This window comes from Notechis scutatus, chromosome 3, assembly GCF_049901735.1.
Source record: "Notechis scutatus isolate UNSWTSFEM ecotype Mainland chromosome 3, rNotScu1.2, whole genome shotgun sequence".
Lineage (NCBI taxonomy): Eukaryota > Metazoa > Chordata > Lepidosauria > Squamata > Elapidae > Notechis > Notechis scutatus.
In genome coordinates this window covers 102853076-102868550 of record NC_142011.1, presented here as the reverse complement: position 1 = coordinate 102868550, position 15475 = coordinate 102853076, and the positions used below count along the sequence as shown (strand labels likewise).

Genomic DNA, 15475 nt, shown 5'->3' with positions numbered 1-15475 from the left:
CACCTTCAAATCTGAATGCAAGCATGAAAAGATTGGCGACTATGTACTCATGCTTTATTTATTTGTACTAGGTAATCAAGAGCCTGTTCCTATCTAACAGAGACCGGCTAAATGTAGATAGATTTGAGGGACATGGGATTGAAGTCAAATCGACTCATATCCGAATAAACACTGGAAATCTTGTTGTGACTATTAATGCTCAGAGAGCAAATTTAATCAAAAGGATTTTCTGCTTTAACTTCCGCCAAGTCTTAATGTGCGTATCCGTCCTAGTTTCTTTTATACATATATATTTATACATATATTTATATACATATATATATATATACACACACACACACAATAATTTTATATATATATTTATACATATATATATTTATATATATATACACACACACACATATACATATATATATAATTTTCCTTATATGTATCCATGTATTCATAACTATGTTTTTACTTATACCTATTATCTTGTAAGCAATTGACAAATAAAAATAAATAAATAAGTTCACATCTTCCCAGAGAGCGGTTGTGTATCTCTCTTCTTCGCCCGCCGAGACGTCCAACTATTTATTTATTTTTAGTAAAGCCGTTTATAAAACCAACGTACAGTTGAGAAATCAGAGCCGGCGGGGGTTTGCAAACGCAGCGGTGACTTAAACCCGTCCTGTACTTCCTAAGTTAGACCACAACTTCAACCGCTGCGCTTTTCCTTACTTGGAAATCAAGTTCCCCGGGATTCTGCAGGATTTCCTTCCGCGTAAAAACGCGCAAGGAAGGCAAGAAGCTACATTCCTGCAGCGCGGGGGCCCCGGGACTCAAGTCGCCGCGCTGCTCTTTGCAGCGCTTCCCACAATTTGGGCTTCGCTTAGAATAAATAAAAATACTACAATAAAAATAAAGCAATAAATAATAAAATAAATCGACAAATTAATTAATTAATTAACCTGGCCTGGCGCGGAAAGGGCAGGAAATTGAAGGCTTTGCTGCTCTCTCTTCCTTTCTTCCCCTTGCGGGCTCTTTTTTTCTCTCTCCTCTCTTTGGCAAAATGTTCCCACGCGGGAATCCTTCCCCATTCAGGACATTCCAAGAGGCGGCGGCGGCGGGGGTGTGGGATGAGGCCGCGCCTGGAAGGATCCCGGTCAAGCCCTTTCTTCCCCCCCCCCCGCCCCCCAAGCTTCGCCTCCCCTCTCACCCTCCGCCTCTGCTGGAGGGCTGCGTATCCCAGCGTGCAACGCGGTGCCCCCACCCTTTAGCCAAGAGAGCGGAGAGAGGCTGCGTGCGTGTGTATGTGTGTGTGTGGGCGCTACAAGCTTTCTATGCAGGCTCGGTGGATGTGAGCGCTGCTGCAGAGCGAGCCGGGCCCCTCTTTCCTCGGGAGACAGCGGAGAGCAAGGGCAGGCGAGCCGCTTTTGCGGGCTTCTGGGAGAAGGAAGGGAAAACCGCGGGGATGGACGTCCGCTTGAACCTTGGGCTGCTCTTGCTGCTGCTGATCGGGCCGTGCGGCGGCGCCATGGACGAGTGCGCGGATGAGCAGAGCGGGCGACCCCAACGCTGCATGCCCGAGTTCGTCAACGCTGCTTTTAACGCCACCGTGGTGGCCACCAACACGTGCGGCAGCCCGGCCGAGGAATACTGCGTGCAGACCGGCGTCACCGGGGTCACCAAGTCCTGCCACCTGTGCGACGCCTCCCAGCCTCACCTGCAGCACGGCGCTGCCTTCCTCACCGACTACAACAACCAGGCCGACACCACCTGGTGGCAGAGCCAGACCATGCTGGCCGGCGTCCAGTACCCCAACACCATTAATCTGACTCTCCATCTCGGTGAGTGGCACCAGCCGGGTCGGGGTAGACTAGAGGCTCTCGGGGTAGACTAGAGGCTCTCGGAGGAGCCCCTTCTCCTGATCCAGCCAATGTAGCTGCTGCATTGCAGGCTACCAAGTTCGACAAGGCATCGGTATCCTTTTCTTTCTTTCTTTCTCTATCTCTCTTTCTTTTTCTTTCTCTCTTTCTCTCTCTCTCTTTCTCTCTTTCTTTCTGTCTCTTTCTCTTTTTCTCTTCTCTCTTTCTTTCTTTCTCTTTCTTTCTTTCTCTCTCTCTCTCTCTCTCTTTCTCTCTCTCTCTCTCTTTCTTTCTTTCTTTCTTTTTTTGATGTCTCGCAGACTCTTGGATTTCTGTAGCATCTTCTGGGCAGGAATTTGGGAAGGGTTAGGCCTCTGAACAGCGATCATCCTGTATGAACTCTGTTGAAGTTTTATGAAGGATTTTAGTAAGCAGATGTTGGAAGATAGTTTCCTCTTTGATCTGTGATGTGCTGGATTTCTTTTTTCAGTGGAACAGGAAATGAAATGACTTTCTGCTCCCACTCTCTTAACTGATTTATAGTTTAGATCCCATTTGTAACTTAGGGTGACTTGGGGGAGCGGCTTCCGTTGCTTCTTGATATTTGAGCCACCAGGAAGTTGTGATGGGATTTTAAGCATGGAGTGGAAAAAAGAATAAATGCAGGATCTCTGTACTGCACCTTGCCCAGAGTAATATTGTGGGAAAGAGAGTCAAATAGCACAATTGGCAGTTTCTTCTAACCATGTACATTATTTCTTTTCAGTAGCCTGCCAAAATATCTTAATTTTTTTTTGGGGGGGGTGGTCTCTGCTTTTCCCAGTACAGCTGTAAAAAATGAATTTCCACAAAATAAGGGCTCTGGGTACATTGTGTGTAGAAGTTGTTTGGCATACTTTTCGAATTACATCTGTTGAGTGAATGTCTGCACAGCATCTTTCTTGATTTCTTTATGGATTTTTTTTATTTTTATGAAAGGGTGATGGAAGGAAAGTCTGTGCTATTGGCTTTGGTTGCTGCTTACTAAAACAGGTGTGTAGAAGACAAAGAAACTTCATTTTACAAATTAGAGAAATCCAAGTGTACTGAAATAGCAGCCACACCCAAGAGAGGCATATACTTTCACTTGTTTTGTCCACTGGTGGCAATTAGTAGTGTAAATAGCCGTTGTGTTCACTGCCAGATCTGGAAAACTACCAGGTATAAGTCAGTAGCTAGTTTACATACTAATTATATAGTTTATAATTAATATACTTTTAAGTTGCTAGATTTCCATGCCTTGGGCAGTAGCAGAGGGAGCCTATGGAAAAGCACAACTGCTGGATGCCTTTCAGAATGGGAACAATTATATAATTTGCAGGAGTACCACAAGTAATAGTTACTTGTCAAAAGCCATTTGTAGGTGTTTTTTTAAAGGCATGAATATGAGCATTCTTTACTTTAAAATTAGAGTGTAATTTCCATTCTTGCTGTTTGTTCATCTAAGTCTTCTCCAGCCTTGTGTATTCCAGTACATTACCCTAGCTAGGAAAAAGTAGTTGAGATTCAGAAGTATGAGGGATACCAGATTGAGAAAATTTGCTTGAAACTGGAAAATGAGCTTCACTGGCATTTGAGATGGCATGTTGGGCAGACCGTGATGCTTCCCTATTATTCATATTGATGTCCCACTCTTTCTCCACTGGATTCATGGTCAAATGCATGAATGAGAACTTTCCCATCATATCCTTATAACTGCAAAGAAGGATGGATTTAGACAGAGCTTGGTTTACAATTTAGCTAAACTATGGCTTCCAAGATCCAATCTGGGTTGGTCTTTTGAGCTTTTGGATCCGCGCTGGAGCCCATCCTCAGGGAACCTCTGTCTACACAAATGTTTAGCAAACTATTGTTTGTTAAATCACAGTTTGGTGGAATATGCTAAAAATAAAGCTACTCTATGCTGAGTATGATACATGAACCTGGTTACTGATTTGTCCTTAGCCAGTGAATTGCATGGACAGTCAGCACTAGTAATTCAGCACCTATTGTTAGACCCACTGTTCTGTGATTTCATTGGTGCTCCCTTCTGCTAATCCTAATGAATTTAATTTAATTCTGTGAACTTTCCCAACCTGGCGTCCTCTGGGTATATTGGATTTAATTGATTTTAATTAAAAGATTCTGAAAATAAATAAGCTGACATCTGACATCTAGCCAGGCAGGTGTCCATCGATTTTTGCCTGGGGACTCTTGCTGTGTATCATTATAGTCCTTCTGAACTCTAACTCTCTGTCATTTTATCAATTCCTTTCTGAAACTTGTGGTTTTTTCTTTCACTTCGGGAAGGGAGGCATTAATGGGCCTCACTAGTCTTGCATCTTTCTCTGGCTAAAAGACAAACAATAGACAAGATTTCTTTTGCGGTTCTGTATACATATGTAGCTAGCTGGACCTTAGTTGCTAAACTTTGACATTGTGGATTCCCCTAACTACACAAACTACTTTAGCTTTTGCCCTCTCATTTATTATTTCTCACTAACAGTTTCTTTCACATCAGTCCTAAGCACTTTTGTCTGAAAGCAGATTTATTTTTTTTCCTGTATCTTTTATAAAGTGACAGTTTCCTCCTTTTCTCATTTCCTGTGCTGGTTGAACACGCATTCTTCATTTTCCTGTACAAGGACTCAATTTCCTTTTCTTAACTCTTCCGCCATCATTCCTTGCTATTCCCTGTCCCTTAACCTAATTCCTTTCTGCTTTCTTGAAAATACTGGACGGTTACTTGTACAGTTTTACAAATTTGTCTTCCTTGGGAAGATAATTTGGGGTATGGGGAGATTTTCAGGTTAAAGATTGACTCGAGGCAGCAACATAAATGTAGAAAAGTTAAAACAATCACCACACAAAGAGTTGTTGCTTTAGGGAAATTGGTGGAGGGGAACACTTCTATGTCACCTTTGTACATCTGGATAGACTAAATACTTCAAAGCAGTGTTCTGTCTCAAAGGTTAAATCATAGCTTTGTGGTACTCAAATGGAATTTAAAATAGGTAACAAAGCAGTTCTACAGTTTATCCCATCGTAGGCAAAATACAAAGGAAATGACTTGTCTGAAAGAAATAATAAATTGTTGAGGCAATATCTTAGCAGTTTATTCCATTCTGGATTTACCCTTTCTTGGATTTGCTTTGAACAATGTGTGTGGTGGAGAAAGATTTTGAAGTCTTGAATGTAGGCTTTAAAAAATGAATATTTTTTTTTTAACGACAAAGTAATCATTTCGGAAGGATGCTTTTGACACTTCCTGACTGCAAACATTGAAATGTTTGCACACCTGTGTGCAGTAAGTGTTCTTGGAGGGACTTTTATTCAAAATATTATGACCAGAAGAAAGAAACAAAACAGAACAATTGTTCATTTAGCAATTACCCTGAATTTTGCCTGCATGTATTTCACGTTTTGAAGGAGGATGTTTGAGTTTCTGTTATCTGGATGGTAAACAGGGCGGTGGGGAATGGAAAAGTGACATTCATTTGACGATATTAAAAATTATTTTCTGCTTTGTTGTCATTTCTCAGGGCAGGTTTAATGATGGCATTGGGTTAATTGTAAAACTTGTTTAAAATGTCAATATTACTAAAACGTTTCTAATATTAAGAGAGAATTGGTTATTTCTGACTCACAAAATTTGCAGACACCTAAAGAAATGTTCTCTGGAATGCTACTTAACATATTTCTGAATTTATTCATCAATATAAAATGAATACATGAGTTAGAAATGCTCTAATGAGCTTTAATGAAAAGATAATAGTTTTTTTTCTTGTACCTTTGAATCAGTGTTGGTGGACTGCATAAGTTCCTGCAGTTTTCTTGGCAAGACTTCAAGTTGTTTGCCATTGCCTGCTTCCTAGGGTTGAGGAAAGTGACTGGCCAAAGGTCACCCAGCTAGATTTGTACATAAGGCAGGACTTGAACTCACAGTGGCTTGGTTTCTAGCTTAATGCTTTAACTGCTATACCAAACTGGCTCTTAGTGAAGGGGGTACAGATATTCCTTGCTTACTGACTTGATTGCCTTTAACAACAGTTTCAAGTTACACAGTGTAAAAAGTAGCTTTGCAACCAGTTCTCACATTTATGAATGTTGCAGTTTCCTGCAGTCATATGATCGCCACTTGTGGACTTTGCAGCCAACTTATGACAAGCAGAATTAAAAGAGAAGAAATAAGAAAAGAGGGAATTGGTGATGATTTGACACTTAGCAGCTGTGCCACTTAGCAACCAAGTTGCCATTCCCAGTTGTTGTCACTAAGCTAGGACTATTGATAAGGAATCCCCCCCCCCCCAAGAATATTCACATAAAAGTTTTCTTGGCAACCATATGGTAGTGGTTTGCTGTTGCTTTCTTGTGGATCTGAAAGTCTAGTTCACAACCTAGAGATCTTCTTATATAGGTAGTCCTAGACTTAAAAACTATTCGTTTTGCAACTGTTCAACGTTATGGCAATACTGAAAAGAGTGACTTGTAACTGATTCATTGCAGCATCCCCATGGTCACATGATTGCAGCTGTGGTGCTTGGATGTATTTACGATGGTTGCAGCATCCCTGGATCATGAGAGCGCCTTTTGCAACCTTCCCAGCTGGCTTCTGTCAAGCAATGTCAGTGGGAGAAGCCAGATTTCCTAAACAGCTGCATGATTCACATAATGGCCACAGCAAAAAAATGTTGTGAAATTAGACTCAGTCATGTGATAACTCATTTAATGGCTGCATTGCTTAGTAGCAACTTCTGGTCCCAATTGTGATCATAAACCAAGGACTACCTGTAATCTCTTCAAGTGCTCTGCAGGTAATTAAAATGCATGCAGAAGAAAGGAGTGAAGCACTGGTTTGAAGTACATACAGTTCCTTTTTTTAAATTTCAATTATGAATAATAATAATAATAATGAATAATAATAATGCAGTTGAGACCATGAATAGTAGTTGCAGATAGCTGCACAGCTTTTGTTTGTACAGCTTATAATTACTGATGTGTTGGCTGGGAATTGTTAGAATTGTTGTGTCATCATATCTGGAAGGCATCAGCTTAGGGAGAGGCCATATTCCAAATTCCATCAGTTTCTGTCATTTGTGGCAGTAAAGATTGAGCTATCAATTCTTGAGATTTTTACTGATTAAAGACATGTTCTTACTACTTCAGATGGATTGGTGTTGTTATCCTTATTTATTACTTTAACTTTCCATGTGTATTTTGCATGCTTTCCCCCCCTGCCCTATGCATCACCTTTGATATTGGAAAAGAAAAAGAAAGTTAATACAAATATTCTGCAATTATGTTTAGGGATCTTGGTATTTTCTATACATGCCTGTTAAGTGAAACAAGACAAGTTGTCTTTATTGAAGATGGAAGGATATATAAATGAGGACTGGTTTTAGCAATGAAATAGTACATCAACACTGAGCTGTTTTGTGTTTTGGTCATATTTGACATATACGGTACTAGCAAGTCTTATTCATTTTCTTTAAATAAACAATCAGAGCAAAAATAACACAGCCCTATGTATATCAGATGAATCTTTTTGTAGTTAAAATGCAGAGAAAGTAAATTTGCCTTAAATCAGCTTAGTGGTGTTTGGAAATAGCTTTCTATCAGTGTAATTATAAAGCCAGATTAGAAAGAAAGACAATTTAATTCAGGGGTCTCCAACCTTGGCAACTTTAAGACTTGTGGACTTCAACTCCCAGAGTTGAGAATTCTGGGAGTTGAAATCCACAAGCCTTAAAGTTGCCAAGGTTGGAGACCCCTGATTTAAATCACCCAACTACTTCAGGTAGCCCTCATTTAACAATGATAATTGGGACCGGAATTTCCTTTGTTAAACAACATGGTCAAAAAACACAATGTTACCTGACTGCTTAATGTCAGAAATTCTGACACTTCTGGTTGCTAAGCGAATCGTTGTGGGTTGTTAAGCAAGAAGGTCACGTGATCTCTGTTTGCCATCCTTTTGCCTGCTTCCTCGCTGGCTTTGCTTGTAGGAAGCCAACAAAGCAGGTGGCAAATAGTGATCACATGACTGCAAGGATGCTGCAACAGCTCGAATTTTGAGGGCCACTTTTAAATACCATTCATCCAAGCGCTGTAGTAAGTTTGAACAGTCTCTGACCAAGTGTTGGTTAAGTGAGGACCATCCCATTGCTCATAAGAAGTCTATTTCATTCATTAGATGAAAAGGGTGAACTTAAAACGATGCAAAATTTAGAAGAACAAGGCATAAAGATGAATTGGTTTTCATATGCGCAAATACATTCAAGGTATCTTAAAGATTCTAAAATGGAAGGATTCTATGATAAATTGACTGATTTAGATAGGATTTTGACAGGTACTGATGAAAAAGTGATTAAAAATTATATAATTATTTGTTGGAAATTAAATTAGAGGAAGAGCAGGTTAAAGAAACAATGATTGCTTGGGGGAAGAATTTTGGATATGGGATTGATTTAGAGAAATGGCAAAAATTGTGGTCTCAAAATTATAAAATGACAATGTCAACAGCATATAAAGAAAATTTGTATAAGATGTTTTACAGGTGGCATTTTCCCCCGACAAGAATAGCAAGAATGTTCAAGAATAAATCTGAAAAGTGCTGGAAATGTCAACAGATACCTGGCTCATACTACCATATGTGGTGGACTTGTGAGGATGCTAGAAAATATTGGACTAGAATTCGCATATGGTTGGAAAAAATGACAAAGAAACATATAGATTTGAAACCAGAGATTTTTTTTATTGGGAATCTTACCTGATACATATAATAAAAACTTAAAGTATTTGATTGTAAATGTATTAACAGCGGCTAGGATTGTATTTGCTAAAAATTGGAAGAATGAGAAAATACCTTCAGAAGAAGTTATTAAGAAAATATTGGAATGTGCAGAAATGAGTAGATTGACATTTGAAATTAGAGAACAAGAAGATAAACAATTTTATGAAGTTTGGGATCTTTTTTATCAATGGTTGGATAATACAATATAATAATAAAATATTTAGAGATTTAGGAAATAATGAATATACATTTTTTGGGGGGGGTTGATAATACTTTTATAATACTTTATTAAGATAGATTTGGTATGATTTTATGATTTGTTGGGGAAAAAATTAACTAAACTATAGTTATCTCGCTTAAGTATGAATTAGTTAAATTATAGTCAAATGATTGTTTAATAATGATATTAGGATATATAATTGTTGATTGATAATATGAGTTATTATGTAATATAATTATTATAATGACTATGAAATGAATGCACAAAAAGAAGTGGTAAACCAACCGATACACTGTCTGTAAATTTATGAAGGATGATGATGTTTTTATGTTATGTTTTATGTTTTATGTGTTTTTTGGTTTGTTGTTAAAATCAATAAAACTTTAAAAAAAAAAAAAAAAAAGAAGTCTATTTCATTACCTATTTTCCCCTTCTTGCTTCACTTCCATTTTCTCTTCTTTGTTGCCAAGGTTCTCGTAGACTCCAGAGGAGTGTGTGTGTCTTACAGCAATAGCACTTAGACTTAAATACCGTTTTATAGTGCTTTACAGCCCTCTCTAAGCAGTTTACAGAGTCAGCATATGTGTATGTAGATAATGACCCAGTTGTGGGTAGAAAAAAGACACACAAAGAGACCTGTTGACACTGACAGCATTAAAACTTTTTCCATAGTCCAACACGTTATCTCTCTCTCTCTCTCTCTCTCTCTCTCTCTCTCTCTCTCTCTCTCTCTCTCTCTCGCCATTCTCCTTGGATTAATTTATTACAAGTCTGGAATGAGTGGTGTGGCTGGGTCTGAATTTATTACAGTCGGAGAAAATTAAGAAGGAAAAAGAATCTTTTTCATTATAGATGTTAGTTTGACAAAGGTGTGTTTGTTTCTTTTTTAAAAATCAGTAGATGCTATGACATGGTAAGCAAGAATTCTCCATTATAATTACACTTACGAATGATACCTTTTGACCCTTATTTGCTCTTCTTGGAGCATGACCCACTCTTCCCCATCCCCACTGGCTTATTTCAAGAGCAAGAAATTGTAGCCAATCTTTTGGGCAGAACAATCCATGGTTTGAGAGCTGTGGTCAGCAGGAAGGAAAGCCAGTAATTGCTTTATCATAGCCTGCACCGTTATCGTGCTCAAGCTGCAGGTAAGGCAGAATGGAAAAGTGTGGCGTCTTGTTTGATTCTTTTCACAGTACGGCAGCATTATTGATGGGTTACATTAGCACTATGAACAGCATATTCTGCCTTTACGTGAAGGTTTTTTCTGTGAACTCTCAGATATGGTGTGAGAGGTCAAAGGTTCCCTTATGTCTTTTATTAGATTTATATCCCGCCTTTTTTCCAGAAACTCAAGGCAGCAGACATAGCGCTCCCTCCTCTGCTTTACTGTCCTCTCAACAACTTTATGAAGCAGGTTGGGCTGAGAGAGTGCAACTAGTCAAAATCATCTAGTGAACTTTTATAGTTGAGGATGAACTTTGAACCTTGCTCTCCCTATTCCTAATCCAGTGGTGGCTAACCTTTTTGGGCTCCTGTGCCAAAAATTGTGTATGCGCTTGCACATGTGTGCTTGCGTGCCAGCACCCAGAAGGCAATACACACACACATACCCATGCCCCCTGCGCATGCATGCACAATCCACCCCCCCTGCCGCCCCCTTACCTGCACTGCGCCTTTCAGCTGATTTTCGGCCTGTTTGAGGCCTTTTTCAGCCTCCCAGAGGCTTGAGGAAGGCTTCTGCAGCCTTTGCAGGCTGAAAAATGGGCCCCTTAGTCACTTTCGGTATTTCCGGAAATACAGGAAGTGATGAAATGGGCTTATTTTTCGTTGAAAATCAGCTGTGAGGCGCGCGTATGCGCAGTGAGGTAAGTTTCCCTGCAGCTCGCGTGCCGGCACAAATGCCTCTGGGTGCCACCTGTGGCATGCGTGCCATAGGTTCGCCATCACGGACCTAATCCATCACTTTAACCTCTATGTTACCCCGGCTGCCTTGTTGAAGGTGTTAGTGTTTCTCATAGTTTCTGAATTTGTAGCTCTCATTCAAATATACTCCATTTCTAGTCTCCTCCCTAGAGAAAAGCTGTAATATAAAAGTTTGTTTTGTTAGTCTGCAGTGAGGAAGTTGCTCCCTAAATGTTCTCCATTGAACTGCTGTGATTCTGCTTTGCTGTACGGGTAGTCCTCGACTTACAGCTGTTCATTTAGTGACCGTTCAAAGTTACAACGGCATTGAAAAATGTTACTTATGATCATTTTTCACAGCTACAACCTTTGCAGCATCCCCATGATCATGTGATCAAAATTCAGATGCTTGGCAACTAGTTTGTATTTATGACCGTTGCAGTGTCCCAGGGGTCATGTGATCCCCTTTTGCGACCATCTGACAAGCAAAGTCAGTGGGGAAGCCAGATTCACTTAACAGGGTTATTGTCATGCCCCTGTTGGAGTCTGAATCCGAGGAGGAAGCCGGACAGCTAACAGGGAGTGTCATGCCCCTGTCAGAATCTGATTCAGAGGGGAAGGCCGAACAGCTGACAGGGAGTGGGAGTGTGGCTCCGTTGGCTGTGGAGGAGGCTGGGAAAGGGCAAAGTCCAGCTGGGCAGAGCAGGGGAAAGATAGAACAAGGGAGAGGGAGTTCAAAGGAAGAACCAGACCCACTCCCTCTTCATCCTAGGGCACGCAGGAAGGAATGGAGAAGAGAGCAACATAGGTTGCGTGGCTTACGACGGAGGAGAGGGCCCTGATTCCCTTCATTAGCCACAGCTGGGAAGACAGTTGATAAGAAAAGCGGGCTGCATGCAGCAGGCTGCTGGAAGCAAAGTGACTTTATCCTGTGTTGTTGTGGCTTATCTGTGTTCCTGGCGTCTTCCCAACCATGTGAGTTTTGCCATGCCTTCAAGCATGAGATTCTTGCTTCTGCTTGCCAAACTAATTACTTCAGTTTGGTTTGTTTGGCCTTTAAGTTACAGTTTGTGTTGCTCATGTTTTGGACTTAATTTTCTGCAGTCAAAGGCTATTCCTGGGAGAGTTTTTCTCCAGCCAAAAGGTAACCTGGACATTGGGGACAAAATTGGAGATAATAAAGGGACTCTTATTGCTTATCTGATTGTTGTTGCCTTTGTGCCATGCCCCAGGCCATCACAGTTATTAATTTACCAGCTTCAGGATTCACTTAACAACTGTGTCAAGAAAGGTCATAAAATGGGGCAAAAGTCACTTAACAAAGTCTCATTTAACAACAGAAAATTTGGGCTCAATTGTGGTCGTAAGTCGAGGACTACCTGTATTGTATTGAATGCCACATATTGCTAGAAGGAGCAGTAAGGAAGAGATAAAGACAGTGAGTGGTCTGTCTGGCTTCTCAGCTGGAAATCCTCATGTATTTTGGGAGTCATTTGGTAGAGAACATCCAAACTGAACAGCCTTCATGCCTTGTCCCCAGTAAGTAGATTCTTGATTTGATTAAGAGCTCTACTATTTAACTATAAATTTGGTTGAACTCTGTCTCTTCTGGTGAAGTTAAATCAGATAAATTTACTGCTCTATCAGTAAATAGAGCAGTGATCCAGATATACAAAATACTTAAAAGTGATTTATTTTTAAAGTTGCTAATTGGTAATCTGGTATTGACATTAGTATTTATGGAACTCGGAAACAGATTTAGTAATTTTGCCTTACAGCTTCTTTGCAAGTTTGTTTTTCTATTAGTGTAGTTCAGGGTACTAATATTGTAATTACATTTCTCCTCCATGCTGCATGGAGAGCCCAGGATGGGTTGACTCCTTCCTATGACATCATAGCTGAATCCGTACTAAGATATAAAAGCCAGCCCCCGGGAGAGACCCCAGCTTTTGACTCAGCTCCTTTCAGTCAGTAGCTGTGTCTCTGAAAGCGTTCTGTTAGATAGCAATCACCAGCGATCTTCAGTACTTTTTTCCTCTCTTCAAGCAGCTCCCAGGGATCTGGGCAGCTGCTCTTTCAGGAGAGCCCTGCAAGGTTGGGAGCAGGGTCACAGAGCTCTGTGCAGGCAAGCTGGGCAGCGTCTGCAGACCTCCCCCACGCCTGCAGTTTGGAGGGATCGTAAACACGATCGGCAAACTGATAAGAGCTCAAGCCAGCTGATCATGTAGCTGGTTGCTGTGTTTTTCCCTTGCTGACTTCGCTCGGGGCTCTGTATAGCCTAAGGAACGATTCTTCAATCTTGGAGCCAGTTTTCCTGTAGTCAGTGGCCATCTTGGATTCAAGCCTTCCACCACGAGGTGAGTGGCCATTTTGTAAGCCCGGTGGCCATTTATACCCTACGGGGCTTAATAGAAAAATTCCTAAACAGCTTCTTTCCAACGCAAGAGCCTTTATTTTACAAATGGAGCAAGATAAGGCTCTGGCAGAGCTTTCTCCCCCCAGTGGAACAGCTTCTTAAGCCCAATAGGAGAAAAAGACGTAGGCAACGCACCCAATCAGTCCAGAGGGAGGTGGCTGCTAAAGTCAAAGCTAAGGCTCTAGCCCCTAAGAAGGCAACTCAGGCTGAATTGAGGGCAGAGAAGCGCAGACATGCAGCTCTAGAGAGGCAGTTCAACAGAACTATTCAACAGAAGGGAGTGCAACTACAGCATGTTTCAGGTGATACTCGGCCCCAACCAAGCCCTCCCAGGGGAGGAGAAGTTATCTATGAGCCTTTCCATCCTCCATCCTGGTCTCCTGAGGCTCTTGCTGTACAGTCAGATCCTCAGGATTTAAGCAGATCTGGGCCTTATTTCCAACAGGCTTCTGTGCCCTATGCTCCTCCCCCTCCCTCCAGGCCTCGAACCTCTCCTCAATCTAGGCCTGAAGCCACCGTCACTCCCACAGCAGCAGGCCTTCGGCCTCTACCTTTGAGCATAGACCAAGGGATATCCAAGATGTAGTCTCATCAGCCATTCGGCAGGGATTGGCTGAAGGCTTCAAGCAAATTCTTCGACCTCTGGAAGGGGTTCAGGCCCTTCTCCCTTCTCAATCTATAAGTTCCTCATCATCCTGATTTACACAGGCCTCAGGACCTCAGGGTCCATTCTTCTCTACCAGAATGTGAGGAGGTTGATGAGGAAGGAAGGCCTTCACCATCTGAACACAGTTACTCTTCTCATTCAGAGTGTGAAGAGGGTGAGATTTTTGACCAAAATCTTTCAGAGGAAGAGGATTCTCACCCAGAGCAGACATCCTCTGCATTGGTCTTCAAACCTACTCTCTTCAGACCATTACTCAGCAAGGCCTTGGTCACTGCCAAGCTGTTGCCAGAGGAAGTGGCTCCCGAGCCACAAGGAAATCCCTCTAGCCAAGGGGATTCGCTGTTCTCCAAGCCTGTAGTGCATGCAGAGGTTTTGCCTTCTCCCATTTTGTTCCTGGACATGATCAAGGAACAGTGCGCTTCTCCTTCAGCAGGTCCTCGCCCATCTTTTCTAGATAAGCGTTTCTACAATGTTAGCGCAGCTCCGGACAATGCCCTGGCAGTGCCTTCTGTTGAGATTCCGGTTCTGGCCTCGTTCTCATCTTCTGGCACTCCCACGGAGTCAGAAGATATCCTCAAACCGGATGATAAATGTTCCGAACAGATCCTCAAGCGCAATCACCAGGCTGCTGCTTGGGCTGTTTGGATTTCAACAGCAGCATCCTTCTTCACCAGGGCATCCATACGGTGGCTGCGCCAACTCCAGAATAGATTGCCTGCTTCTGACCTTTGGTCTCACCAAGACCTTAATAAGATTATTGCAGCGGCGGAATTCACTGCGGATGCCACTCTCAATTCCGCCAAATTTGCATCCAAGGCCATGGCATCTTCTGTAGCAGCAAGAAGACTTTTATGGCTCAGAAATTGGCAGGCGGAGTCACGCCATAAATGGAAGCTGGTTTCAGTTCCATTCACGGGCGATAAGCTTTTTGGCAATGCTCTGGAACCTTATCTCATCGAAACCAGAGATAAACGTAAACTTCTCTCTTCCTCTGGGAAGAAAGCCGACTATCGCCCTGCTCCTGCCTTCCGAGCGGAGACCTCATCTCACTTCCCCTGCTCTCACAGGCCATACTCCCAACGCCAGGACAAACGGGCGGAAACATCTGGCAGGCAATAACCTTCTACTGGTAAACAGCCCTTTCGGGGGGGATGGGGTCGTTCTTTCCGTCGCTCTAAGTTATCCCTTGTTCTCCCCACCCATCGGAGGTCGCCTAGCCTTCTTTGCCTCCAAATGGGAGGAGTCAACAATGGACACCTGGGTGCTCAGCACAATTAGGTCAGGGTTACAATTGGACTTCCTAACCCCACCCCCCCCCAAATTTTTTTTGACCTGTCCTGTGTCTCGGGACATTTCCAGGCAAGCCCTAATGAATCAGGCCATTTCGCACCTTCTTGAAATCAGGGTTATTCAACCTGTTCCCTCGTCTCAACAGGGACGTGGGCTTTACTCTCGCCTTTTCATCGTTCCCAAAGCCTCAGGGGGGTGGTGAGCCATACTTGATCTAAAATTTCTCAACCAATTTGTAAAATACAGGTGATTTAAAATGCAGACTCTGCATTCTATTTTAGAGAGCGTTCGGGAGGGCGACCTCCTCTCTTCCATTGAT

The 15475-nt window shown here is 42.1% G+C and overlaps 1 protein-coding gene across 1 annotated transcript in view; it reads left to right on the top strand.

Annotated features, from left to right (window-relative positions):
- Positions 1 to 1453: 1453 nt before the first annotated feature.
- LAMC1 (laminin subunit gamma 1) overlaps positions 1454 to 15475 on the top strand; it is a 147000-nt gene continuing 132978 nt past the window's right edge. The window contains exon 1 of the mRNA XM_026669260.2: positions 1454 to 1829. Within this exon, the coding sequence (XP_026525045.2) occupies positions 1454 to 1829 (376 nt within the window). The remainder of the gene's footprint in view (positions 1830 to 15475) is intronic.